This window comes from Cottoperca gobio, chromosome 21 (assembly GCF_900634415.1).
Source record: "Cottoperca gobio chromosome 21, fCotGob3.1, whole genome shotgun sequence".
In the NCBI taxonomy this organism is placed as follows: domain Eukaryota; kingdom Metazoa; phylum Chordata; class Actinopteri; order Perciformes; family Bovichtidae; genus Cottoperca; species Cottoperca gobio.
Window position 1 is genome coordinate 18,239,180 of NC_041375.1, and position 26,381 is coordinate 18,265,560.

General features: G+C 38.6%; 3 protein-coding genes across 6 annotated transcripts in view; 1 reads left to right on the plus strand and 2 right to left on the minus strand.

Annotated features, from left to right (window-relative positions):
* The window catches only part of ubr3 (ubiquitin protein ligase E3 component n-recognin 3), a 37,428-nt gene extending 21,235 nt beyond the window's left edge, over window positions 1–16,193 (minus strand). The window contains exons 1-25 of one of the 3 annotated variants that reach the window (XM_029458745.1): window positions 15,724–16,188; window positions 14,214–14,353; window positions 13,731–13,883; window positions 13,265–13,420; window positions 13,099–13,139; window positions 12,395–12,461; window positions 12,152–12,282; window positions 11,714–11,942; window positions 10,751–10,930; window positions 9,558–9,691; window positions 9,339–9,425; window positions 9,192–9,257; window positions 9,012–9,101; window positions 8,781–8,909; window positions 8,611–8,663; window positions 8,204–8,337; window positions 7,622–7,707; window positions 7,386–7,527; window positions 6,225–6,321; window positions 5,078–5,219; window positions 4,193–4,297; window positions 3,939–4,109; window positions 2,673–2,705; window positions 1,351–1,796; window positions 67–155 (exon numbers count right to left, since the gene is read on the minus strand). In XM_029458745.1, the coding sequence (XP_029314605.1) occupies window positions 67–155; window positions 1,351–1,796; window positions 2,673–2,705; window positions 3,939–4,109; window positions 4,193–4,297; window positions 5,078–5,219; window positions 6,225–6,321; window positions 7,386–7,527; window positions 7,622–7,707; window positions 8,204–8,337; window positions 8,611–8,663; window positions 8,781–8,909; window positions 9,012–9,101; window positions 9,192–9,257; window positions 9,339–9,425; window positions 9,558–9,691; window positions 10,751–10,930; window positions 11,714–11,942; window positions 12,152–12,282; window positions 12,395–12,461; window positions 13,099–13,139; window positions 13,265–13,420; window positions 13,731–13,883; window positions 14,214–14,353; window positions 15,724–16,157 (3,535 nt within the window). In that variant the 5' untranslated portion in view covers window positions 16,158–16,188. Of the gene's footprint in view, window positions 1–66; window positions 156–1,350; window positions 1,797–2,672; window positions 2,706–3,938; window positions 4,110–4,192; window positions 4,298–5,077; window positions 5,220–6,224; window positions 6,322–7,385; window positions 7,528–7,621; window positions 7,708–8,203; window positions 8,338–8,610; window positions 8,664–8,780; window positions 8,910–9,011; window positions 9,102–9,191; window positions 9,258–9,338; window positions 9,426–9,557; window positions 9,692–10,750; window positions 10,931–11,713; window positions 11,943–12,151; window positions 12,283–12,394; window positions 12,462–13,098; window positions 13,140–13,264; window positions 13,421–13,730; window positions 13,884–14,213; window positions 14,354–15,723 lie in introns of all 3 variants that reach the window. The other 2 variants (XM_029458747.1, XM_029458746.1) reach the window with 2 other exon arrangements.
* A 1,878-nt stretch (window positions 16,194–18,071) lies between these two features.
* Window positions 18,072–21,304, plus strand: mettl5 (methyltransferase 5, N6-adenosine). Of its 2 annotated transcripts, none has more exons than XM_029458813.1 (7): window positions 18,072–18,286; window positions 18,370–18,484; window positions 19,337–19,521; window positions 20,242–20,324; window positions 20,592–20,643; window positions 20,714–20,764; window positions 21,150–21,294. In XM_029458813.1, exons 1-7 carry the CDS (start codon window positions 18,187–18,189, stop codon window positions 21,152–21,154), a joined length of 591 nt encoding a protein of 196 aa, XP_029314673.1. In that variant the 5' UTR covers window positions 18,072–18,186; the 3' UTR covers window positions 21,155–21,294. The 2 variants fall into 2 exon arrangements, with proteins under 2 accessions (XP_029314673.1, XP_029314674.1); XM_029458814.1 differs by having other exon boundaries at window positions 18,154–18,291; window positions 21,150–21,304.
* On the minus strand, window positions 20,849–26,010 carry ssb (small RNA binding exonuclease protection factor La). Its single transcript, XM_029458812.1, has 12 exons — window positions 25,848–26,010; window positions 24,890–24,953; window positions 24,698–24,801; window positions 23,426–23,600; window positions 23,100–23,207; window positions 22,904–23,007; window positions 22,311–22,382; window positions 22,180–22,222; window positions 21,959–22,099; window positions 21,688–21,874; window positions 21,456–21,581; window positions 20,849–21,370 (listed from the first exon to the last, which is right to left on the minus strand). The coding sequence occupies exons 2-12, from the start codon at window positions 24,944–24,946 to the stop codon at window positions 21,291–21,293; spliced, it is 1,197 nt and encodes a 398-aa protein (XP_029314672.1). The 5' UTR covers window positions 24,947–24,953; window positions 25,848–26,010; the 3' UTR covers window positions 20,849–21,290.
* Between the last annotated feature and the right edge of the window lie 371 nt (window positions 26,011–26,381).

A 26,381-nucleotide genomic window follows, 5' to 3' on the forward strand; every position in this document is an offset into this window, starting at 1 on the left:
TCGAATGATGTGTTTGTAATGTAAAGCTCTAAGGCCATAAAACTGAGGCAACAAGTCTTTTCTTACCAACATCCATGGCCGTTTCCATGAAACTCTTCTGCCTGGAGGCAAATTCAGCGAGTAGCTTCTGCTGTCTCTCTCTAGCCCTCAGACGTCTGAAAGAAAGAAGAGTGAAAAACTCAGTATAAAATAAATAAACTGAAGATACCCCTTGCACAGCGGTGCTTCTCCTTTCTCCAGTAATGCTTCTCTCCTGGGTGCCAGCTGGTAAAACACAGTAAACCCAAAGAAAACTAAATTCCAGCGCATACCAGGATACTGGTGTAGACTATATTATATTGACAAATTAGATTAAAAACTATAAAAGTCTACAACTCGAATTTTTGGTATTTAACTTGAGTTCAAATCCAACTGAATACTAATTGTGTGTATGTTATCATAATATATATATATATAATAATATATAACTACAGAAATAAGAAATACAATAATTTAATTTAATTGATGAGAGATTAAATTAGAAATAAGAAAGGATACACTCAGTAAGTGAAAATCGGGATTGTAGACACCGACAACAAGCACCGCCCCCCCCGGATAATACATTCCTGGCGCCCACTTGTTCCATTTAAGAACATTAATCACTTCACAAATGCATTACAGTCACATGGGGACAAGCATGTCTGTTGTGCAGGGCATGTTTCCCCCTGACCACCCACAGCATGTGCAACAGATGTAGCAAGGGGATAGTTCTATTCACAGCAGGTGTCCCACCTTAACAAGGCTGTGTTGTGAAAGTTGGAAAGGTTGATTATTGAACTAATATGAGGGGTTGAGCCCATTTTGCACGGGCCCCACTCTGACTCAGACTTACAGGGCGAGAGCCGACTGTAAATTAAGTCCCTAATAAGAGGACATAAACAAATGCTGACAGGAGCGTCACGGCTCAATAGTTTCCACTGATGGTTTCAGGGGTGCTGACAACCAGCATGAGGAATGGGCAGCAGCTTCGTACTTCTCGCTTCCACTGACCGCACTGCTGCCTGACGGTTGCCATGGAAACAGCACTAGTTTGTGTGAAAGGGAGATCTTCCACCTTTACTTTTGTCTGTGGGGCGAAGCCAACCCCAAAAGCAGGCAATTAATAAACGGTTATAGCCCATTCCATCATCATTAGAGGAGGGAAATAGGAGACATGGACTAGAAGGTGAACGTGAGGTGCAGAGTCAAAACCCACTGAGTTTGACTGGAGTTTTCAAAAACAGCCAATAGACTCCGTTTACAGTTTTACTGGCAACACATATATTATAATTGTGCTAATATTGAAATAAAAAGTGTAGACGATTATATTACCTCTCTTCTTTATCCAGGGTTTTCTTGTCACTGGGACTGTTCTTCTTTGGTGGCACAGGAGGACACACCTTTCCGCAAATGTCCTGGATGCTCCGCTTGATTTGGCAGCTGCGTGCGGCTGCCTTGGTGAGGATGCGCTCGATGGCCGTAATGCCATCTCCATGAGTGTGACGGCTCGTGTCCATGTCGTCCAGCCAGGTCGGCGACAGAGAGTTCTGCTTGGACGACAACTTCTGGTGGAGCTTGATGAGGAGGGACAGCATGCTCTCCCGGACCTCCAGGATCTCCGTCACCAGCTGAGGAGGCGTGCCTGGTGGAACCCAGCGTGTTGACGAGCTCTTGGGCCGGACCACCTGGGTGGCTTCAGTGTTGCTGCGGTTGATTATCTCCTGGAACTTCCTCCTCCGCTCTGCTACGAGGCTGAACACCTGAGCTTCACGCAGATTCTAAGAAAGCAAAGAAGAAATGATTTTTGATGCTTTCAGCACATATAAAAAAGGGAAATGCCTTTCAACTTCATGAGAACATATGTTTTTGTAAGAGGGATCCAGCACAGAAGTCTGGCAGCGTTAACCCCATGCCCTATGATTAAAGCTATATGGACAAACTGAACATATGTGGTACACAAAAAAAACAACATACTAAATTTGTCACAGCACACAACATTTCAAGTATCAAGCCCACATCATATCAAAATATGCAAGCAAATAAAGAGAAAACTGTTCCCTTCATTCCACCTGCGTCTGGGTGCTTTGGCAGACACACACAATCTTCCTAAATTTACATCACTGGTAGTGTGATGGACTTTGATGGATTGGAGGGGTGACTCTTTACCATAATCAGACAAACACAAAACACATAAAAGTTAAATGAAATGTCCATTAGAAAATTTCAGCTGACGTCTCATGAATACCTTTGCTGATAGCTCAGAACAACAATATTCCTGAGGAAAATTCCAATCATCCTGATGGGCACACAAGGATAGCCATGACCTAACCTGACAAAAGGACCTGAGCTGCACTGTTAAATAAACATACATAATATAGCCCAGTCAAGGCAACATCAATCATACTGACATGCAGTTAAAAAGCGTTTATCCAAACCTGCATTTCACATGTAATTAGTTTCAGCAGTCAAGAGGGAGGGAAACTGCTGAAGTGCAGCATTATGCACACACCATAACACACTTCCTTTGAAAAGCACAAAACAAAACGTGTGCAAAAGAAATCCTTTCATAATTCGATAAAACGTAGACAAAAACAGCTGCTAGTGGCATCAATGCCATCAGCCTTTTTTATTTTTAAATGGATGTAGATAGCTACCTCTCTCCAATTCCCTGTAAGACGCCTGGAGTTCTGTGGAGCAAGTACAGCAAACGAACAACATAATAATGGCAATGAGATGAAAGCGGAACATGAAGGCACCGAACTAACTGTGCCTGTAAGATGTCCTAGAGTGTTTTGAAAGTTGCCTTTAAAATAAAATGCATTATCATTGTTATTATAAGCAATGTAAGAAGTTAAATAAATAATGCAGGTGAGGGCAGAGCTCTAAGAAAAAGTGACAGAACTAGATTGTTTTTGTTGGTGAAATGTGCCAACACTATCATATTAGCCTGCAAAGCATTATAGTGAGCATGGAAAAGTCACTAGGATTTATCCTATAGGGACCATGAACGCCCATGAACGCCATGTTTATCGATCCAATAGTTAAAATATGGATGTTGGAGCAGAAATGATTCCTGAAGGGAGGTGACCCCAGACTTTGTCAACAACAGCTGTGATGTCTGATAAGTGAACTTGTGTTTACACTACTGATGCAGACTATTTCTTGGCAAAGTGCAAGTGGCCTATGAGGCACCAGGTATAATGTTAAGTCCCTATCAGCTGGTAACAGCAGGTGGAGCATGTTTTCACAGCCTTTAAGAGTTGTTAGAGACACTACTACGAAACCTTTTCTGTGTAGATTCTGCAACTTCATGCCTTGTGAAATAAGTGTTTATGAATCTATATTGCTTATGATGCTGTTGGTACGAGTGGTATATTATTTACTTGCAGCACAGAGCCATCAATTCAAATCGTAAGAGCCATGTTTTGTTCTGTGCGTCAGACTGAACGAGTGGAAACCACGCCAGACCGGCACTCTGCCGATCAATTTGTCGCTGCAGGACAAAAAAAAGACACTAAAACAAAACCGGCAGCAACACGAGTCTGGCATGCGCTACACTTATCAAGTGTTAATGGCTAACCTTCAAGCAGACAATTTCCTACTTATACAATCCATAAGATGCACGGCAACATCAGCATTGAGGTGTGTTTTTGACACCCAATCAATTCAAGTCCGATAATCATTGGCCTTTCAGCTTGGATCTGCTGAGAATATCTGATTCTTGAGCGTTTAGATGTTCAGCTTTCTTCCCCAGCCTGGTTTAATTCACTTCCATTTGTACCAGCAGGAAGGGTGCAGTCAATAACAACCTGTCAGTATAGTCACTAGAAGTGTCCCTTCCAGTTTTAATTACAGTAACATCACACAGTAATCAATGGTACTGTAATCCAGCTCAGCCTGCAGGCAGAGCTACCTTTTACCTGGCCATAAGAAGACGCTTCAGTGCTGGTGCTGGGAGGAGCCTCTCTCTTCACTTCTGGAGCCGTCTCAGGAACACGAACCCTCACAAAGTTGATGACATGGTGCAGATTGGAGAGGAGGTTTGTGCCAGGGAACCAGCTGTCATGGCAGTGCTCCTCAATGCAAGGCTCCTGGAAGCATAAGATCTTGTTAGACACTGATGGACACGAGAAGTCTGGACAGGGAGGAGAGCGTTTGTAACTCCATGTTTCACCTCGTCCTGCTTGTTGTCTTGAACCTGGTTGTCCAAGCCCAGCTCGATCAGGTACAGCACCATGCACAGCACATGCTCCGACATGTTCTGATGATCCATCCATATCTAGAACATATCAAACTCTTAGTTAATACCGAAGAACAGACAAATATTACCCTCCTCACTACCAGGGTTATTATCGGAAACTGAAACTAAATAAGCAAAGATGAAAGATATTGTTGTAAACTGAAACTAAAAGGAAAAAGATATATATATTTAGTTTTTTGTTAGCTGTAATTTATCACAGAGAAAGGAGAAGGCATGAACTTCCGTCACGTTGAAGCACAGAAATTAAACGAACTTCACATTCCAGGAGATTGCACTATGTTTACAAGTTTCCTTCTGAGTGTGGTAGTGAAAGAGAACTCAAGTTGATTCCCAACTCAAGAGATCGGCTTGTTATTCCTACAGAGATCTCCAAACATGTATTTTTCTATGTATATGTAGCTGCATACTTCTGAGACATTATAAATAGCACAACAAAAACAAACTTGAAATGAACTCATAACTAAAATAAGATCAAAACTAATTGTATATTCATAACTATTGTAACCCGGCTCATTACTGATGCCAACTATGCCACGCCCACTGTTACGATTACACAGTGCTCGCCTGTTTTCACATTATGTCTCATCTACACTATGAGCACTGTTCATTTTGTGCTGCACGTGGACAGTCCTGTATTGTACCAATATCTTGTAGCATGTCAACATCAATTAAAATCATATTACATGTGCACCAAATAAATATGGCGGATAGAAACGCTTCTAATTAAGCTCGAGGAGTGGATTGAGATACAAGGGCAGCCCTGCATTGTACCACATGAATAGTCTTTAAAAGGCTCACCTTGTAGAGGAGAGTGAATATCACAATGTGCAGCGTCTTGCAGTGCAACAGCTTGATAAGGCCTTTGTAACACGGATGCAGAGGAGTCCTCTCCTTGTAAGGTGGCCATGGGTTACCGGTGTGAATGCCAGACTGTTTTAAACTAAATCATCAACGAGAAAGAAAATATCAGAGAAACAATCGGTGACGCACAGAACATAGTAAATACCACACTGATAAGTGTGCTAGCTTACATACAACACAATGGTTGAATGTCCGATGAAAGAAATGAGAGTTTAATGTAGTGACACGTTACATTTGTTCAGAACAATTCACTGTATAAAAGGTTTTAGTCTATGCAGCATAGCAGCCAACGGGCAGCACAGTTGCTCACTCTATTAGTGATGATGGGATCATTGTTACATAAAACCAGGGCCAGCCTGACAGGCAATCCATCATATTCAAACAGTGTGAATAAGCAACATGAGGCTGGAATCAGACGCAGTAGGTGGCCACGGCAGCTTCAATATGCTTGAATGAGAAATATGCCTTAGCTGTATCTGGTTTACGACAACAAAACTGGCCTGGAAACCAAATAGCGTATGTGAAAGAGGTACTATTAACTACATCAGTGATCTCTCCGTACTATCAAGCTATATAAAAAGAAGGCCTAGAATCCCATTATATTAAGGTTATCTTCCCAAATCTTAGAGACCCTTTCGTTATAATTAGCATCCTAACTCGTCCCAGCGACCTGAAAGAAAATTAACCCCAGGGTATCTCCTTCACCTCCACGGACATGTTTGTCTTGGGAAGTGTCTGTGCCACAATCAAACAAGAAAGATTTCCTCAATCCTATTACAATTCAGACTGAAATATTGATTTTGCTCGACAGCTATCTAATTAGAAGCAACTTGAGCGCCCGGTGGACCGGACCTTTCTTATCATGTCCCTTCACGGGCAGGTGAGAGAGTTGACCCTACGACACTGAGCAGAGCATGATGCCAGGTTGGTTTTGTCGGGGATGACTGAACATGAATACTCCGACAAAAGAGTAGAATACTGTCGAAATGCAATGACAATATGTGACATGGAGTGTAGTATGTAGTACAGAGTTTTTATATAACGAACCATCTACTCGGGGCAATCAAGGTGAGTGTTGACTTACAATGCTGAGTATCTGTCCATTGCTGACTGGACGTCACGCCGATAGACCGTTCTGAGAACGACCATGATGGGGTCAAACTCCTTCTCCCACACCTCCGCTGGTTGAGAAAAGGGGAGAGAAAGGTTTTTAACCTCTGGTACAAAGTGAAGTTGATTCACTTTCTTGCTATTTTCAACTTCTCCATGCAAGTGGTATAAGCCTGCCACCAAGTGGTCTGCTGAGGCATAACGCTCAAGGCTTTGCAGGCCTCATATGCAGAAGTTATTTACTCATTTATACTCACAAATTAGAAAATTAAGTACTTGGTCTAAAATATAATACATGAAATCTATTCCTTCTCGGTGGGTTTTGTAAGATATCTTTTATCGGGGTTCCCACACCCACATTTCAATGACATTTCAAGGACTTTCCAGGCCGAATTTCTTAAATTCGAGGACCCAACCCGGCATAGTGCGAGACGGATATAGGTTACTTGCGGTTACTATTGAATCTATAAATTCAAGCACTTTTGATGGATTTGTGTCTATTTTCATATATTTTCACAGGCTTTGATTTTTCCCTTCAAATTCACAAACTTTCAAGGATTCCAGACATGTGGGAACTATGTATTACTCAAGTTGGCATTGAGCATACGTGTGTTTCTATTAACAAGTATTGTTTAATAAGGCATGGCTTAATATGTTATTGTCTGAGTCCTGTGGCCCTAATACCTAATAACTAATAAAACCTAATAACTAATAAAACCTAATAACAAATACCGTAAACTGACCGCCAGCTATTCAGCATTAATGGGTAACCTCAGTATTTTTCCACCTGGGTTTTTCATATTAGTCCAGTAACGAGGGAGAGTGTTGCAGCCGCTAAATGCGCTGCAATGTAATGCATCCCTGTAATCAGGCAATTCCGCACTGTCAATTTACGCCCACTGGAAGGGCTTGTTTTTGCCACGGACAGGCTCAGATCGTGTCTATTCGAGTTTTGATTGCTTGTTCTAAAATCTTGTGTCGCATCAACATTGTGGAAATCAGGTTGAAAATCAGGGGCAGATTGCAAAATACCGAAGTTACCCTTTAACCACACAATCCACTTGTGTGACCCCAGTTATTTGTTACAATGGACTGTTTGTAAATCGTGCCTTCAACTTTGCCACAAACATCCTACCTTTCGGGGTGTACATGCCCTGCTGCATGGAGCCTCCAGGCTCGAACACTGGTGCTTTGAAGTCAGCCACAGCAGAGAGCATCTCCTCAAAACTACAACTCCCTGGCACGATGCCACTCTTAGGGTTGGGATTTTCAGGAATCTAAGAAAACACTCTTAAGGAAAAAGATGGTCATGGTTGACTGAATCTAGTTCCTCTTTAGCATATTTTTATTGAAGGATGTGTGGAAGGATACAAGGTCTAACAGCGCGCTGTGTGTACGGTCGTTCATACACAACTGCGAAACCATCTCAGACCTGAGGATCTCATCATCCGTCATCCCTGTTAGTGAGAATGAGAAGTAGAGCGTGAAGACAAACTGACTAAAATGACAGCCAGACATTTATTACCAATTAGTAAAAGTCAGAGTGTAGGCTGTGGGGTTTAAGCAAATAGCACGTTGTGTCTTTAAGTCTGTTTAAGCAATAGTCTGCCTGTGACCAGTTCCTTTAAAATAAGGTTTCATTTTATTGTTTATTTAGCCTTTGTTTATCATATTGTAAGTGGTTTGTTATTTTTAGGGCTGTACCGAATGTTTTTGGTGAAATATTATTTATTAATCTTTTTACATTTGAAGCTTCCAACGTCTGTCGTCATATTTTATAATGTCATCACCATAAAAAAAGAAAAACTAAAAATACAAAATTCGAATGTTGATTTAAAATGTGTAACTTTACGATGTGTCAACGTTATGAATGACGCTTGGAACTATTCGGTACAGCCCTGGTTAATTTCTTGCTCTCTGTAGACTGTGGGTATCCCCGTCTGAACCACTTACCCAAATGAACGCGAAGGCTCGTCAATATGACCAGGAAGGTCAGCGCTCCTTCAAGCATCGGCCTCTCCTGCTCAGAGTCCAGTACAGCATTCTGATGCTGAGACGCCATGGTCAACAGGTCAACCACTTTGAACCTGTGTGACAGAAGGCAGTGTATATAATGCTACTAACCTGTGTTGCATACAATATATATATATATATATATATATATATATATATATATATATATATATATATATATATATATATATATATATATATATATATATATATATATATATATATATATAATATATACAATATATATATATATATATATATAATATATATATATATATATATATATATATATATATATATATATATATATATATATATATATATATATCATATGTGTAGGAGCTTACCTCTCAAACACACTTGAGATAAAGTAGTCAGGATCTAGTCTTGACGCGCAAACCTGTAAAATAAATGAAGAAAGAAAGAGAAATTTTAAAAAGGAACAGAAAATTAAATGATTATTGTTAAAACAGTATACGAGTGAACTGATAGTTTTCTATAGTAAAGCAATACAAACCTGGAGCAGATAGATGTCTGGGTCAATCATGGAGTTGCAGAAGTGTGACTGCACGTAGGTCATAGCCTGTCCCTTAATCTGCAGACCATTCCTGACCCACATGTTGCTGTGGATCTCTGACAGGCATGCCTACAGCCAGCAAAGTTTCAGTTAACATGTTGCTGCAGACTCGGAGGGGGCATACACATGGATATAAACCACAAATATGTTTATGGGCCTCTAGTGTTGTACCTGGATTTGGAGTGGATGCACCATGATCTTCATCAGCATCTCTTGGTCAGGCAGGAGGCTGTCCAGGTCCAGGCCCTGGCACTTTACAGCCTGAGAATTTACAACCAAACATTTAACTTCAAAAGCACAGAAAACTAAACTGCTGAGTCTTGTCTGAAGAGAAGAGAGCCTCTGACATACCTTACTGAGGAACATGGCATAGTAGCGGTGCAGCGGCAGGTGAAATGTCACTTGATTTGGAGCAGGCTGTAATAGATATAAGAGCCATGAGAAACAGGAGAGGTGAAAGATTTCTCGTAAACACAGTGGTTGGGCTTTTAATTTTACCTCATCGATGAAGCCAATGGCGTCAAACCAGATCTGCAGGGTCTCCAAGCAGTAGCGCACCACAGTTTTAGTATATTCCTGTGTCTCCTGTCAAAAAACAATTTATGTTAAACATCGATGTCGAGTCAGACAGTAAGTGCATGCAGCACAGGTTGATTGAGATGCATGTTGTGGAGATGTGTGTGTGTGAGAGTATTGGGAGTGTAAAGACAGACTTACTTTGACTTTGCAGTGTGTTAAGAGACCCCACATGGGTTGTGCGCAGGCCTCAAGCTCTGCTGCAAACGCTGCATAGTATGTCTGAGACTCGAACTCCACATGTTCATTCAACTCCCGCTTATTCAGGTTCATACCTATCACAGCAGGGTTTAAAGGGTTAGACAGTCACCACACGTTACATGTCTTCATAATGCTCATATGAGCAATCAAATGAAAGATCACAGAGTGTACTTTGTGTTCAGTGTAGACCTCTTTGCTCCTAAATATACCTTTTGTTCATGCACATATTAACATGTCTGTATACAGTACATGTGCACAACCACATTAGCAAATACATTTCTATTTTTAGAAATGAAATGTGTCCGATGTAAGCCAAATAACTCTAACCACGAGAGCTTAAAGCAGGGGCAGTGCAGCAGATATGCATGTAGTAGTGACACTGTGCACATAAAAGTCAGGAAGAGGATACTCCACTCCAGCCCACTGTGCAAGGGTGAGTGTTATTTTTAGGTTTGTGGTAGAGCAGACATGACAAGTGAGCAGCACTAACCACAATCCTAATTCCGTCATATAATACACAACTGACTTTTTCTAGGAGGTATTAGCATCAGTGGAGGACCGGTGAGGTTCGTCTGTCTGACTAAGCTTACTGTTGGTAGGACTAAACGATTTGGAAAAAATATCTAAAATCACAATTAATTTGACTGATATTGCAATTACAATACGATTCAAGATAATGTTCATTTTGGCATTAATATTCTCATTTTCATTACTAAACTATTGAAATGATCCAGGTGTTTTTTCCCCCCATGGATCAGTACCAAACAAACATTTTTGTAGAATACGATTTGAAGATCAGGACATCTCGTCAGCCTCCTGTGATTTAGTCTATATTTTCAATTTCGATAAAATAACTAAAAACAGGAGCAATTATTTAAATCAAGTGGTGTGTTTGACCTCAGGGCTCATGGAGAGGATGCTATGGGCTCCTAGAGCAACACCTGTGCATGAACATTTGTCTCAGATGTTAAACTTCTAGTATTAATTATTAAAAAAAAGGTAGATCTACTACAGCAGGGCACCCAGATTATCTGTCCTAAAGATACGTAGTTCTCCATTTATTGTGGAAAGGTTTTCCAAAATTTCCAAAAATCTCTTTGAATATACCATTTACCTATCCAAGTATGACTTACCTTGGAAAAATGACACAAAGCTCATCCACAGCATCAACAATGAATGGTCCTCCAGGAACTTTTTTGCTACACTTTGGTGCGAGAGGATGTTAATAAAATCGCTAACTAGCGGCCAATAGGTGTTGTTCTTCAACAGAGCCTCGCTGCAGTTCACCACAACATGGCGACTGTTCTCTTCGTCTAAAGGGGAAAAAAACAAGAGAGAAGGAACCACACAGACATTAAGTTAGTGGCATTTTAGCTAACTTTGAATTTAGTCATTTTAACACAAAAATTAAAAAGAGACTTACATGTGGAGAAATACAATACACTCGCTAATTACTCAACATCTGGCTGCCATAACTTCCCTCAAATAGTTGATATTCAAGAAAATATTCAAGAGAAAGGCCAGAGGGATGAAACATCTGTGCATGTTTTTACTGCATTGAGCATGATTAAAAACACAAAGAAAGATTAACAGCTGCAGTTCGCTCTTTGGAAAGCAAGTGTAGTTTTTCTTTCTTAAAAGCATTTCACAGGCTTCATGTACCCCATTTTGTTCGACTGAAAACGAGAGTGTTCAGTCTTTATGAATAGAGTTAATGATGAACCATTAACAGAAAAATAATGACCTCCTGGTATGATGTCATCCATGTCTCGTGGCCCATTCCATAACACAGGATATTTTGAGTGACTGCATACAATTTGACATTTGAGTTGTGAGATTGAAGCTCCGTCTTTGAACATGAATTTCAGTTTGGTAAAGCAACAGTTTCACCATGCATACTGCCAGAGAAGCTAACGATCATTATTCTAAAAAGAAAAACCTTGTAAGAAAATCTCATGCTGTTCACATGTGGTGTTGGGATCCGATCTGAGCATCACCTCAGCCACCTGCTTCATTCTTTCCAGAACCTCTTTAAAGTCTGACGAGGTGTGTTGAATTAAAAACAATTGGACATCTGACACATTTGGACAACTTACCCTGAAGTTCACTTTTAATAAGGCAACTCTCCATCATGTAAAGGAGGACGGTGACCATGATGTCCAGCAGCTGACACTCCTCAGTCACATGTCGAGCCAGCTCCTCGTTGCTAAACAGCTGCACACTAATATGTACAATGCGGTTGGACATGGTATCTGACTCGTGGCTTTTCATCAGTGTTTTCATGATGAACGCATAATGCTGAACAAATGTTTTTGTAAAAGTGATCTGCCAGAGAGGAAGAGAGAAAGCCCATAACACTGTTACAGCTTACTGTTATGATGCCGTTGCTTTTAAGAGGATTTCATTTGCTTTCAAAAACCTAATATGTACATGAGAAGCATCATTTCAGTTACCCGAGAGTCTATGAATTATATTACAACAAAAGGCCAGACATGCATCTGATAGTGATAATAGACATGAAAAGAGAAAAATACCTTGTAATCTTGATCTGGCAACATGTTTAGTAGGAAGGTGACCATCTTCTGAGGAAACTCATATTTTATTGTCCAAAACAGCAACTCTTCCAGGAAGCATTTATGCTTCAGAGAGTCAATAATACACGGGTCTGAAGGGCAGAAAAGGCACAAAGTAAGATGTCCGTTTCATGCAACATACTGTATATTACATTACAGTTTATTATATACTATACTAGTGCCTTATATTTTCTTTACATTTACCTTTGGTACTGCTGCTTAGCTTTACCCTCTTCCTCTGTCCTACAGACTGCCCTGCATCTTGGTCCTCCTGAGAGGAGAAATAAATCAACACAAATTTCAACCAACAGGTTTACAAATAGTTAAAAACAGTAACTGGAGAACAGTTCATATCAAATTGAAATATATTAAGTGAAATGTAATATTTTTTTCTTTTTAAATCAACAACCATTTTTGTAATTGATTTTTTGGTTTACCCCCTGGATTACAAACATTCATAAAACATGCCAAACCTTTTGGGAAATAGCTTTTTATTTAATAATAAATAACAAAATAAAAAACAATACTGTAGAATAACTGAAGCATTGAAAATTAAATCCTTTAATTTAAATATAAGGACACGCATTGCAGCGTTATGCCGTCCAACTCAGCCGAGTGCTTCCCGAGCCAAAGCTTCGAATATTCACTGTTGATTACTGCAGAAGCTTTGACGCCCCAAAATAAGCTTTTGGAACAGCCCTAGATTAATCAAATTAACTTAAATATATTTGGATTGTTGGATCTCTGGTCACTTGTCATGGGCATTTTCTTTTTACATTTAAAGATAACATTATTTACATTTGTATTAAGAAAAAGGTGAATAATCTTTTGGACACTAAACTAGACTTGGGTTGGGTTGAGAATAGTTCAAATGAGTTAGTTATTCTATCTTTGATGCTAACCCTTACCTCTTTATTAGACTCGTCTGGGCTGCCTGGTGTGGCGGTTCCTAAGAAAAACACATTTAGCCACACGTAGCCATTAGCAGCACGTTAAGCCACTGGACAAACGCATGCAGATGCACAGATGTTTTATGAAAATATGTTTCATATAAAAGTGTAATGGTCAACTTACCCAATAGGACCATTGCTCCTGCACCTCCTTCAGCACCAACAGTGACATCAGCAGAAGCACCTTGGGCTTTCTCCTCCACAGACACCAGACCTGAATTCTTCAAGGCCGACAAATACTTGTCGTAGTTCTTTTTAGCAAACAAATGCTCCTCTTGGCCTGCGACAGTGAACCAAAACAGAAAATGCAACAATTACTTTAATGTCAAAATTGCACAATCATAAGCAATAAAAAAAAACATGGGTTTATATTTTAACAATAAAAGTTATAAAATCTAGTAAATGGATTTTGTATTTATTGTAAGTTCTGGATATGTTCATAGGTGTGACAATAAAGAAACAACAACACAATAACGTTACTTCAATCATTTTTAAATATTGCCATAAACCACTAAAATTCTGTGGTAAGGCAATGCTTACTAATTATCATTCTTTGTTGGTCTAACACAAACTGCAGTATAGATATTTACCCATGCTCAACTCCTTGAATGTTTGCTGATTGGTCAAGATCTTTGTCAGTACAGTCCTCATTGCTCCTCCCATCTTTGTGAGCTCCTCCAGAAAGGAGATCTGGGGTTCCAGATGTTGCAGGACTTTCTGTAGATCTCTCTCAGTTGAGGTGTCTGGTAAAGCAAGATAAGAGAGCAGTTATCAGACTCAGTAGTTTGTGAACATCTTGGATGTAGACATGTTGTCAAGATGTTGTATAAAGCTGGTATCTGGCTCTCACAGCAGATCCTGTTATACAATTGATATGCAACAGGGAGATCCACATCATGCATAAAATGTCAAATGAAATGAAAGAATATGGAAAACTAGGTTTTTGAAAGACATCGACACACTTATTCAAGTATGTATAATGTTGAGGATGTTTCATTTTTACAGCTTTCAGTGGGCCAGAGTATATTATCTCACATTTTTCTAGAGAAGACTGTTGTCATGAGTGTTTTCACCTGATTCAATGTATCCATCTCTCAGATACTGTATGATACACAGGATAAAGCGAGGAAGAACCATCTCAGACATCAAGAGAAGGTCCCGAGGTATTGAGGGGACATTCTCCCCCGTTCTCAGCCGATGCCGTCTGCAAAACCTGTCAGAAAAAAACAAATATTGATTATTGTACAGAAGGTGACAAGAGAAACTGAGTGTCATTCTGGTAGCGGCTCCACAATGGTGCAGCCAAACCGGAGGGTTGGGTTTAAATATAGGCTGCGTTCCAAATCGGATACTTTTTCTTTTTACCTTTAGTAGATACTGCACACGCAGTTTTTGTATTTTTGGCATACTGCCTTTGGCATACTATGTAATATGTATACTAAATAGTATGGTAGTATTAATATTGGAACGCAACCATACATTCTTAGTGTTTGTTTGTTTTTATAGATGTAATACTTGTAATTACAGCAAAAATAATAGTTAAATATTGGGTTGGTTTGAGATTTGAAGATAGTTTGGATTTAGGGAGCATTCAAGGGTCTGGGAGGGTTTGGTATTTTATTTCATCCCTGCCGATACACAGTGTGATTCGTAGCAACGACAAAACTACAACATATATAGCTCATATTGCTCAAGAGTCCGCAGGCTGATGTCACACGGTTACTCAAGACTGTGAAAATATATAACTTTTAAATCAGTCAAGCAATATTTTTATCTAAACTATCAAGAATAATAATAATAATATGATAATATAGTAGTATTATTACTTTTATTATATTATATCTTATGATATTATACTGTACCATATCATATGATATACATACTATACTTTAATATACCATGCTTCACTATATAACGTTTGATATTCTGTTATACTGCTGTACTATACTATATTATATTATTACTACTATGACATTGCACCTAAAACTATCTTATACCTCAGACTATACTTTACAATATTGTACAATACAATGTTAATATGTTATACTGTCTTACCACATCATAATATATAGTAATTCTATTTTTGCTTTATTAATACAGACAACACAAAGAATCATTACTTAATCCCAGTATATACTAGAGTCCCTGCTATTAATTAGCCTGTACCATGTCACAATTTATTCTTATTTTTACTTTGTGAGGCTGGAACACCTGAATTTCCTCTCTAGGAATAAATAAAGGCTTATCTTATCTTATAATACCATAAAACTGTAGAGATCACTTGGCTACATTTGTTTTCTGTAACAGTAGTAAAGAGGACACGTTTATATCACAACGATCTAACGCCCAGACCAAATCAAACAGTATTATTACCTATTAGTAAATGTCAGGAGCATGACAAGTGTAGCTGACTGGCAGTAATTCGTAAGCATATCTAATACAAAATAACCTGGAAGCTAAACAGACTATACAGATCAGGAAATTATAATATCTAAATTAGATCACTTCCCACCAAGACCTGTCAAAACAATACCGGCCGCTAGTTAGCTTAGCTAGTTTAGCTAGCAGCTAGCTTGGACATACCCAGTCTCTCGCATGACATTACTGTCTCCACAGTCACAGGCCCCACCAGCCTGGCTCCTGAACATGTTGAAATCATGGCCTGTGTGGTCTCCGTTATTGAAACACTCCGCACACAGTGACATGCACGGGGAGATACCACAGGTCCGGCATCGATATGCCACGAAATTAGCCGTCCAAACCAAGCCGCACAGAGTCGCGTTGTCATAGGACCGGACCGTTTTGCAGAACTCCTCGAAACCTTCGCCTCCTGCAATCAGACATTTACACCAGTCAAGAGCCTCTGTGTCTGCCGCTGGTTTTTCGGGATTTAGCACAGCGTCGAGCAGCTCCTGAAGTTGTCGCACCCCGGAGCTATTGTCTGTCCGATTTAAATCTGCCTTCAAGTGGGTAGCAGTAGCTTTCTTGTCCCGGCGTAGCAGCGACGCCGCCATCATGCACTCTGGCTTGTTGTCCACAAATGTATTTTTGTTGTCTTGTTTCCATGTTCTCGGGCTTTCTCGCGATACGTCTCATTACGTCGTGTAGTTAAAAGTAAAGTAACACAAGACAGGGGATAAGTAAAAACATTAAATTGGTAGCACAGTAATCCGTTCACAGTCTCACGGTTTAAATATATATATATTTTTTTTTTTTGCTGAAGTTATTGTTTTAAGATATAGTTAGATAAAGATATAGATATAAAAAAAATCTTAAATACATGTGAGGTTTTACGTAGTAAATCTACGTTCATGAATGAAAAAATTATAATGAGTTCGATTTAAAAATAGTATTTCCCATATATTGTGTTGAATCTTCAACAACCAAAAAAGTTTTAAAAAACAATTAGGCTGACGAAAAAGACTGTTTATTTGGAACCTCTTTATTTTATATGGAAGATACTATATTTACAAATGCAAAAGGATTAAAAAGAAAATAGCCACACAACAATTCAAAATATAAATCAGACATAACATGGACTGAAGAATAGTAAAACAATGAAAAAATATTTCTTTAATGGTTTTAGTGCATTTATATGTATATAGTTTGGGAAGTGACTCTGCTGAACTCTTCTCCATCACTCCATTGGCATCATTGCACTCACCTGCACTGTTATCGTACTTAATGGACATGTTGTTTGCACTGTTCATATCTGCACAGACTGAACCTATTATAGTGTTAAATTGTGTTACTGTACATATAACCAAATGTATATGCTGTTCATACCATTACTGTTTGCACATACAACCTGCATTTACATTACATATGTATAGTAGTTAATAGCAACACTCAATGCACTTTCTGTATATAATATAGCACATTTTTACACTTCTGGTTAGATACTAACTGCATTTCATTGGCGTGTACCTGTACTCTGCACAATGACAATAAAGTTGAATATAATCTAATAGTTTTGTCCTGTCCTGTTTGTCTTAAACATGATACAATAAAAATATGTGCAATGACTTAAAATAAACCTTATTAAGTAGTTGATATAATTATATATCATAAAGACTTCTGTCTTGTTTAACCAGCCCAGTTTATGCACAGACATGCATGCTGTTTTGAATACTTGTTTCTAGGTAACTGATGTCCTGCCCCTCTATCATCATACTGATAAAAATAAAACATTATCTCATAGTGCACTCATGCAAGACAATGCTTTGCAGAGAGGCCCATAGCATGAATGTGTATTTCATTTAGTAGGTAAATTATCAATAAATAATCTCATTTTGTTACACTTTTATAAGAAAGTAATGTTGTACATTAATTCAATTAGATTATTTCACTTTATTTATTATATATTTTATTCAGGGTTCATACGGGTGCTGGCTATCCTTAAAAATGCTTGAATTTTAATGTTGTGTTTTCATGTGCTGGAAACTCCTTGAAATTGTAATAATCACCCTTATGTTGAATCCTGTCACCAAACATAATTTTTGTTATTGTGGTAATAGCACAATAACATTTGGTTTAATGTGATGAAGAAGTGAAATAATCAGTATAGTCCATACAGTACAACACTATGTACTGTAAATTAATATGTCATTTACCACAGCTGTAAGGTGCTGGAAAAAATTAAAACACATTTTGAAAATGCTTGAATCGTTGACTCTGGATTAAATATTGTATTTAAATTGTATTTATTTATGATGAGGATGATTATTATTTTATATTTTAAAAAATTAAAAAAATTATTCTGGTAATCGTGTTATTATTTGTATTTCAATGAACTAAATCATATTCTAAAATGTCTGTTTAAAACTGTCCATTACAATAAATTAATTTTATAAAACAATCAAAAAATGCATCGAGGAACTATTATGCGTTCCTTGGGTTAAAGTCGGATTATTTTTGTTGATGCACACATTATTCCGGAAGTCGTTTTGACTCATTTCAAGTGAAGAAAAACCGCTTTAAATAACTGGGTATATCTAGGTTGTCGCACAGGGAGCACACAGGGTGAGCACATCACCTTCGCCAGTAATGAAACAAAAACAGTTAGAGAGTTATCTCCAACAGGTGGACGGCTTTGAGGAGCCGAAACTCCGTCTTGAGCAATATCCAACCAGTCCTCATATTGCTGGTGAGGTAACAACGTGTGGTCATAAGAGAGTTTGTTTATAGCGCACAATGTTCTCATTAACGTGTGTTTTTTTCTCCACACAGCATGCATGCTTTATACAATCCAGAACACGTTTGATGACATTAAGGGTAAACTAGTGGCAGATCTGGGATGTGGCTGTGGAGTCCTCAGCATCGGGGCTGCGATGCTTGATGCAGGGTGAGAGCCTCTGACCGTCTTATTACACTGTTGTAACTGTGTCAACAACATTTCGGATAACAGCTGTACTTTTCCATCAGCTTCATTCCTCATCAGTGGTAGAATGTACCTAAACTGTACTTAATTACATAATCGAAGTTATTGTTTTTTTATTTACTATTTCCATAGTATGCAACTTTACTCCTTTTCAATCCATTACATTTGTTTGACAGCTTTCGTTACTTTTCAGATTACAATTTTAGCTACAATTCCAGTCCGGTACAAACTGTTTATCTCCAAATCTAGTGAATTTGAATGTCTGTGATAAATTGAAGGATGACGTGTCTCTTTATGTGTTGAGAAAATCCTTTTTATTCTAAATTAACTATTTGAAAAACCTGGAAAATGCATCGTTATACAACAGGGCTGTTTTTCTGACCTCATGAAAAGTTAGACTTTTTAGAGTTACGTGGTTCTCACAGGACAGTGATCTTATGATGATGCATTGCTTTAGATTAAACTACCCAACAGTACATAGAGGAGTTAAGGTTAGCATAACCGTAAACATCTACAGCACTAAAATGCAACCTACACATTAATGCAGCAGCAATATTAATCCAACAACATATAAAAGTAAAACACTGACCGCAAACATTTTACTGAATGACTACTTTTCATACTTTAAGTACATTTTGATGATAATACTTACATACTTACTGACGTTAGGTTTTGAATGCAGGACTTTGACTTGTAGTGGAGTATTTTCATAGTGTGATATTAGTACTTTTACTTAATTAAAGGATCTGAATATCTCTTCCACCACTGTTCCTCATTCCTTTGTCCCCCCCCCCCCCCCCCCCCTCTCTTATTCAGTTTGTGCATCGGCTTCGACATTGACGACGACGCACTGGATATATTCAGAAGAAATGCTGAGGAATTTGACATTTCTAACGTGGATCTGGTCCAGTGTGACCTGTGTTCTCTGGATGCAGAGGCTTACGTCAAAAAGTTTGACACTGTAATAATGAATCCACCATTTGGAACAAAACACAACCAAGGTGAGTGCACAGTTTGAGGCTAATCCGGTGATTTATTGTATTGTAATTGACCCAGCAGAGGCTGAGATATTCTCTTTTATAGTCCCATTATAGGGGTTAAAGTACATACCCCAATAATGCAACCCAAATGGCATCTTTCTGTAGACTCCCTATTTCGTAAACGCCCATGTATCTCAAACTCTGTCCCCCCCCCAGATGCTACACAGGCTGTGTTAGAAAGGCATGGATGGTAGAGATTCCCATGTTTACGAATTGTGAGCATTTACATCGTCGGACAACTCATGACAATATTGTGCAGCCCGACATCTCATGGTCCTGCTAAGTGGATAATGTTTGCAGAGTTTTTCCTTTTGGTTAAAATACTTTGCATTGCAATGTGGCACAACATCTATTACATTTGGGTTTACTTACATTGAACAATGAACTCTGGCAGAGGTGAGATATTTAAATCCAAAGTCAAAACTTTATAAAAAATGTGTTTCCTTGTTGTAATCACGATGTTCAATTTTGACAAACAGTATTTATAAGTCAAACGGTGATCATGTAGCTGACAAGACACCTGCAATTAGAAAGCTCTCTCCGAAGACCCGAGACATTCAACAGACAAGTTTTGTAGGCCGAGTAGTTCTCAGTATGGCATTGTGTAAATAAAAAAGATCTGTGCATTTTTGTGTAAGTGTAGTCATATCGAGTTACATTTGTTTTTATTCTTTATTCAAGGCATGGACATGAAGTTCTTATGGGCTGCTTTATCAATGGCAAAGACAGCAGTGTATTCACTCCATAAAACATCAACACGAGAGGTAAGTTCAGTGCCAGTCACATTCACAGCACGGTGTTATTAGACAGAGCTTCCAGGTAAAGTCTCAAGTCCCTCAAGGATAGTCCAAGTCTTTCAGGTCTGATTGCTGACCACAAAAAACAGTGATTTTAGATATCTGTAACCATGTCAAGTCAATGTAAAACTTGAGGTTTGAAAGTAAAAGTATTCCTCAACTCCCACAACAGTCGAGTCATCATTTTTATGAGTCTCATGTCTACATCTGAAGAGCGATTCTTTCTGATTACAGCACATACAAAAGAAGGCTAATGACTGGGGAGTGAAGATGGAAGTAATAGCAGGTAAGAATAATACAGTCCATCTATATTCAATGTAAAATATTCAAACACTGACTACATATTCTCTTTACAGAACTAAGATATGACTTGCCAGCAGTCTTACAAGTTCCACAAAAAGAAATCGGTAAGCGTATGTACTGTGTCACACTACTGAGGGAATGTGTGGTCTCAAGCTGTAATTGACAAAACCCATTGACACAGATCTGGATTAATTTTTATAAATGTTTTATTTGCTATTCACATATGCAAACTTAAAAAAAAATAGCAAAGCAAAGGTCATCACTCACTGTAGGAAATCTACAAGGGGAAAAAACCATGATGGCACAAAACCTACTAAATGTTCAGGTGTAATTAAATTACTGTCAAAGAGCAAATTAATGTTGAATATGATAAAATCAAAAAACATCTTTAGTGGAGAAATATAGGTACACAAAGATTTGAGAGGCACAAAAACAGAGACTTAAAAAAGGCTGAAAACTGACACCAAGCTTTGCAATTTCTTTTTCTAGGTTGACATCCAGGTGGACTTCCTACGATTCTCAAAAGCCTGAAGCTTTCACTGGAATGGATTTAAGTTGCCTCTGCATTCTCACCGTTTATAATAAATGTTTTCACAAAAAAAAAAATCCCATCCTTGTGCAATGTCGTGACTAAGATCCGTTTTCAGTTTTGGGGACCTTTGCTGCGGGACCATCAGCATCTTCTCGTTCTCTCTTTGGGGCAGCAGGTGCTGGAGGAAAAGCACAACGTTGATTCGATATTAATAACAATGTTAAGGGTCTTCTCTTAAACGCACTAAAAGATATTAAACTTACCATCGTCTTCATCATCACTTTCAAATTTCGTCTTTCTGCCCTTGTACTGACTCCTGCCTTGATCTCGGCCGCCTCTTCCCCTTCGGCCTCCTCTTCCTCCTCTGCCACCTGATCTTCCTCTGCCAACTTTTAAAAAACAAGATGTATCAATACAAAATCATGAATGCATTTAATTGTTCATGGATTACTAATCGGTTTTAGATCAGCTGCTAGGTTTGAAAATAGTTTTCACCTCTGCTTTTGGACCGGTTGTACGATTCTTGTTGAGCTTCGATGATCTTCTTCAGTTCCTCCTTCTCCTCCTCTCCCTCAAGCACCTGCCATGTAACACTGTTGGCCTTGATTTTCAATTCCCCTCCGTTTGCCTCTTTGGCCTTATCGAACGCTTCCTTTGCATTCCCATCGAAAAGGAGGGTGCCCTTGTTGAAAGTAAAAATAAATCATTTTAACATCACATCTCTTTACCCTGAGCACGAGACATGAGTGGTGGAGAGTTCTCTTACCTCTTTGGCTCCTCTTGTAAAATCAACCCACTTTATCTTTCCATGCCCAGAGAACAGTTCATGGAAGTCCTCTCTTGAAACATCTTCAAGCTCTCCTGAAAACTTCAACAAGCAACCCGTCTGCTCATCCAAAAGCAGACCCTGCAACACAAATGACAAATAATTATTAGTGTGTCAAGAGCCCATCGAAGAGAGCGAACAGAAGCTTACGAGGATCTTACCATTTCTTTGTCTTCTACTTGTTTCTGCTGGTGCTCCTTGTCACTATCATTATTTTTGGGAGAAGGAAGGTCAGTAATTCACAAAATGTACAATAAGTGTTAGGACAGAAAGGTGTCGCTCGTGTACTCACTGTTTAGCTTTTGCTTTAGTCTCCGCTTTGTACAGTTTTCTCTCTTCTGCTTTCTTTACATGGTAGTCTTCTCTGTAAGCCGGACAGAAATTACATGATTATTATTATACACCAATATTCTAATTTGTTAAACTAAACATGTTCATTTTCTTGATGGAGTTTTTAACTCTGCAGGAAAACTTGTTAAGTGTCTTGAAGTCCAAAAAGTCATTTATTGGGGAAAGCATTTTCATGGCATTAAAAATAACCTCTTTGCTCTCCCGCTTGCTGCTCATAAAGGGAGGCACAATGGAGGCTTCAAATATTAAAAAATTACATCTGGTCACGCAAATTGTCCCCAAAAATGAGAAGTTAAAAGGGTCAAAAAATCTATTATGTTCTAGAAATGTGTTGATCTGGCTTAAGGTCAGAAAGACTAGAGGATACTGCCTTTACTTTCTCTCTCCAAATGACTTCATTAAGTGGCGTGGTACTTTTAAAAAGCGTCACTCGTGTGTTCCCCTTTTAGATCTTGTGCTTACTTTTATTCTCAATCAAAAGAGAGCCTTTGTCCACTGTGGATACATCTTAAACCAAGAAGTAGTACAACATACCTCGATAAAACAAGCATCTCGTTGTCTTTGAAGGATTTTATGTCGGAACGTTCTAGGAACTGCTTACACGACTCTTCTGTGTCGAAACAGATAAACACTGATCCCTGTAAAATAATTAATTCAAGTAATTAGAAAAATCTCCCCAAATTCACTGGAAGAACATCCTTATGGAATTGTTCTAATAATATTTATTTACCTTGAACTGCCTTTGCAGGTTTCTCCTCATCTGAATGTTTTCTATGGGGCCTTTCCCATTCAGCCACTCCTGAATCTCATCAAGGGAAGTTTCGAGAGGAAAACCTTTCTAAATGACAAAAGATTTACACACAAGGTGAAGAACAAACTCAGAATATGTTATAACCTTCGTGAAGGTAGAATATATCTCAATACTTTTGTATTAGACTGCATTAGTTAACCGGGTGTACCTAATATACTGTCAACTAAGTCACAAGCAAACTACAAAAATACATTTTTAATTAAAAATGAATTCCTTATTAGTGTGCATGCAATTCAAAAACGTACCATGTACACAGATTTGTGTTTAAGAGCATCTTTGTAATCATCGTTCACTTCGGGTAAGGGTTTGTTTGGAGACCTCCTGATTTTTGTCTTGTCTTCGCTCATTTCCAAGAGGCCAGTCTTTGATTTCTGGAGAGCTTCAGCGATGACGCTGATTTCTGTAGTTAAAGACTTCAGTCTGGGAAGGACATACAGACGTTTCAACAAATGCTCAAATGTCAATAAAAGGCAACTGAATCCCTACTGCACTGCTCCTTCAAGTAACTAGGTGTTATTAGAAAGTAAGTGATGACTCACACCGACTTCAGTCTACACAAAACTCCAAATATATATAGACGTGTCAATAAGTCTCTAAGTCTAATGGCCCGACATTTATACCTCTTAATTCTGCAAAATGTTACTTTGCTTCTGGAGGTTCGTCTGTCTATGTGTGCTTCATGTGGCGAGTGACAGCGTGACACATGCACTAATCTTACCGTGCTTGTCGTGAGTCATGTAATAGGTCCACAAACTGATTAGTCATCACCACCTTTCTCTCACAACCTCCAGCTCCCATACCCTCTCATTAGCATATTGAACAATTCACCACCTCATCATTCCTTGGTGAACTTGGATTTTAGTGGATGTTTGACACATCTTGTTATGGAAGCTTCAGTATCTGAGAGTCATGTTATACTGGTGAGACCCAAATTAGGGATGTCAAGCAAACTACTCTTCATTAGCTGTAAGCAAACAGGTGTCTTGCCACCCATTTAGGCACCGCCTTTGGGATGTTATGATGACAGTAAAAACAATTACACTAGTCTAGTGTGGATTACTTTTAGGAGTCTGCTCTCACACACTCCCCTGAGGCTGAAGGTGTGGTCAGAATAGCAGCGAGCCGCCCAAACAATGCAACAACAACATTATTGCAGGTAAACACTCACATCACCTACAGTACAGGCACAGATGGAGACAGCCCGTTGTTTGATGGACTCCTCCGCCTAAATGGGCTCTGAAGCAAAGACTGACCAATAATTTCATATCACCAGTCAGATTCATTTGCTGCAGCTGAATTTCCTGTGCAATCAGGGTGAATAACTGGATGTATGCGCTCAAAGTTCAGGAGTCATACCCTGTGATTGATGCATCACAGGGTAATACTTATAAAAAGCTCCTTATAATAAGTGTTAGTTGATAAGGCTCTTGTAAATCACTGAAATAATTATGAATAGTATACAAGTATTAATTGTTTAACAACAGTTAAACAGAATATGATAGACATGCATTACAAACCTGTTGAATTTGAGCATCGTCTCCAAAGTCACCCAGCCATCATCCACTTGCAGTTGTTCTTTGAGAAACTTGTCTCTCGGAAGATTGTGATCCCCAAAGTAGTACTAGGGGTAGGAATGAGACATTTTTAGAGCTGAATTTAAAATTGAATCTTACAACATAGACTATAAAATATCTAATAATCAGAATTACCTCTATTTGCCGTGCCACTTTCAACTCAATTGGAGACATCTCTTTCTTTTCTGCCATGATTCTTCTGTGTAGGAAACAGTAATCCAAACAATTAGGAAAATATAAAAAATATTCCTCTTTGATAAAGTAGTATATCCAAGGAAAACAAAAGCAACAATGAAGTAATCGTTGCATATTAAGCAAAAAATATTAATTGGTAAAAACAACAATAATATCAATAAGTCACCTTCCCAATACATTCATATACATACAATTATCCACCCCCTTTTGAAGAACGGGCTACAACAAAGGGTGACATAGTACTCTTGATCGATATACGTTTACATGGGGCCTTTCACGGCTTGGCTTTCTGTAACTGTACCTTAGAGGTACATTTAGTAATCCTGTGTGACTAATGGACAGCTGAGCTTCACCCTTGAGAAGATGCCAGTGTGTTTTTTAATTAGTTTTCCATCTGTCTTTGTTACCTTGTTTAAATGATCAGTCAAATGTTCAGTATTTAAACAGCTTGACCCAGTTAATGAAATATAAGAAGCCAATTTAAAATGAACTAAAATGATAATTAGCATATAATTGACATGAACAGGAAACAGTTTTATTGTCCTGATGTAAATGCTGCTAGCTTGATAGCTAAAATGCTAGCTCAATTGCTGCAGCTGTGCACCCGGCCACGCTGTGTTCTCGTACACTAAACGCCAAGTCACCCTGCTTTTTAGGTCTAGTATTCGTGTCAGTACGTGTTTTATTCAGTGTGATATTTAGTTAGCCGCAAATTACTTTAGTACGTAATGTTAAATTAGTCATTTTCACTTTGCGTAACTAGCAAAACCATGCTGCTTATACCTGCGAGACGAGAATTTCCACCCTGTTCTTTTGTAAACCTACAGAACATTTCCAATGAAATATAAAGAAACTATAAAAAAATCCCTTTCACACCAACTTGAAAAGTTATACTTACGATTCGTTGACTTCGTTTGCAGGACTTTAAGCTGTGGTTGAAACCAGAAGTCTTTACCTCTCTGCTCGCACGTTGTGGAACTGCGTGCTACGGAACACACCGAGGACAAAAAAGAGAGTGTTCGCGCTGACGCCACGGTGGCTGTCCTCCAGCAGTTTCAATCTGAGCAGCTGCAGTAACGTCAGTATTTATACAGCCCAAGGTATAATTATAATATCTGTCTTTGTGTGCAGGAGATCACAGCGTTGTCAGTCGATGTAACTGCTTTAATAATATTTGTGCATCTCATGTTAAAATGTGATAACATGAGCTGTCACTTATAATGTAGCTATTGTTTATTTTTATGTCACATGTATGTTTTTTTGTGATTCCTTTTTTTTCTTCTTTAATTTTCCACAAGAACAATAATAAAAAACAACAACAACATAAAAGCAATAGTAAGAGACACAAACAAATTATGTTTTATTATAGATTCCTGTAAACTACCCAGCAATCTCTCTACGAGCTGCAACATTAAAGTGATGAACACATTAA

Bases quoted from the DNA above. Each gene is read 5' to 3' on its own strand.
- mettl5 (XM_029458813.1), top strand. From the start codon at position 18,187: ATGAAACAAAAACAGTTAGAGAGTTATCTCCAACAGGTGGACGGCTTT. The intron at 18,287-18,369 runs GTGAGGTAACAA...TTCTCCACACAG, and splicing joins AACCAGTCCTCATATTGCTG to CATGCATGCTTTATACAATC. The intron at 19,522-20,241 runs GTGAGTGCACAG...TCTTTATTCAAG, and splicing joins TGGAACAAAACACAACCAAG to GCATGGACATGAAGTTCTTA.
- ssb (XM_029458812.1), bottom strand. From the start codon at position 24,946: ATGGCAGAAAAGAAAGAGATGTCTCCAATTGAGTTGAAAGTGGCACGG. The intron at 23,601-24,697 runs GTTTGTAATGCA...TGTCCTTCCCAG, and splicing joins ACGATGCTCAAATTCAACAG to ACTGAAGTCTTTAACTACAG. The intron at 21,582-21,687 runs GTGAAAACTATT...GTTTTTTAAAAG, and splicing joins CAACCGGTCCAAAAGCAGAG to TTGGCAGAGGAAGATCAGGT.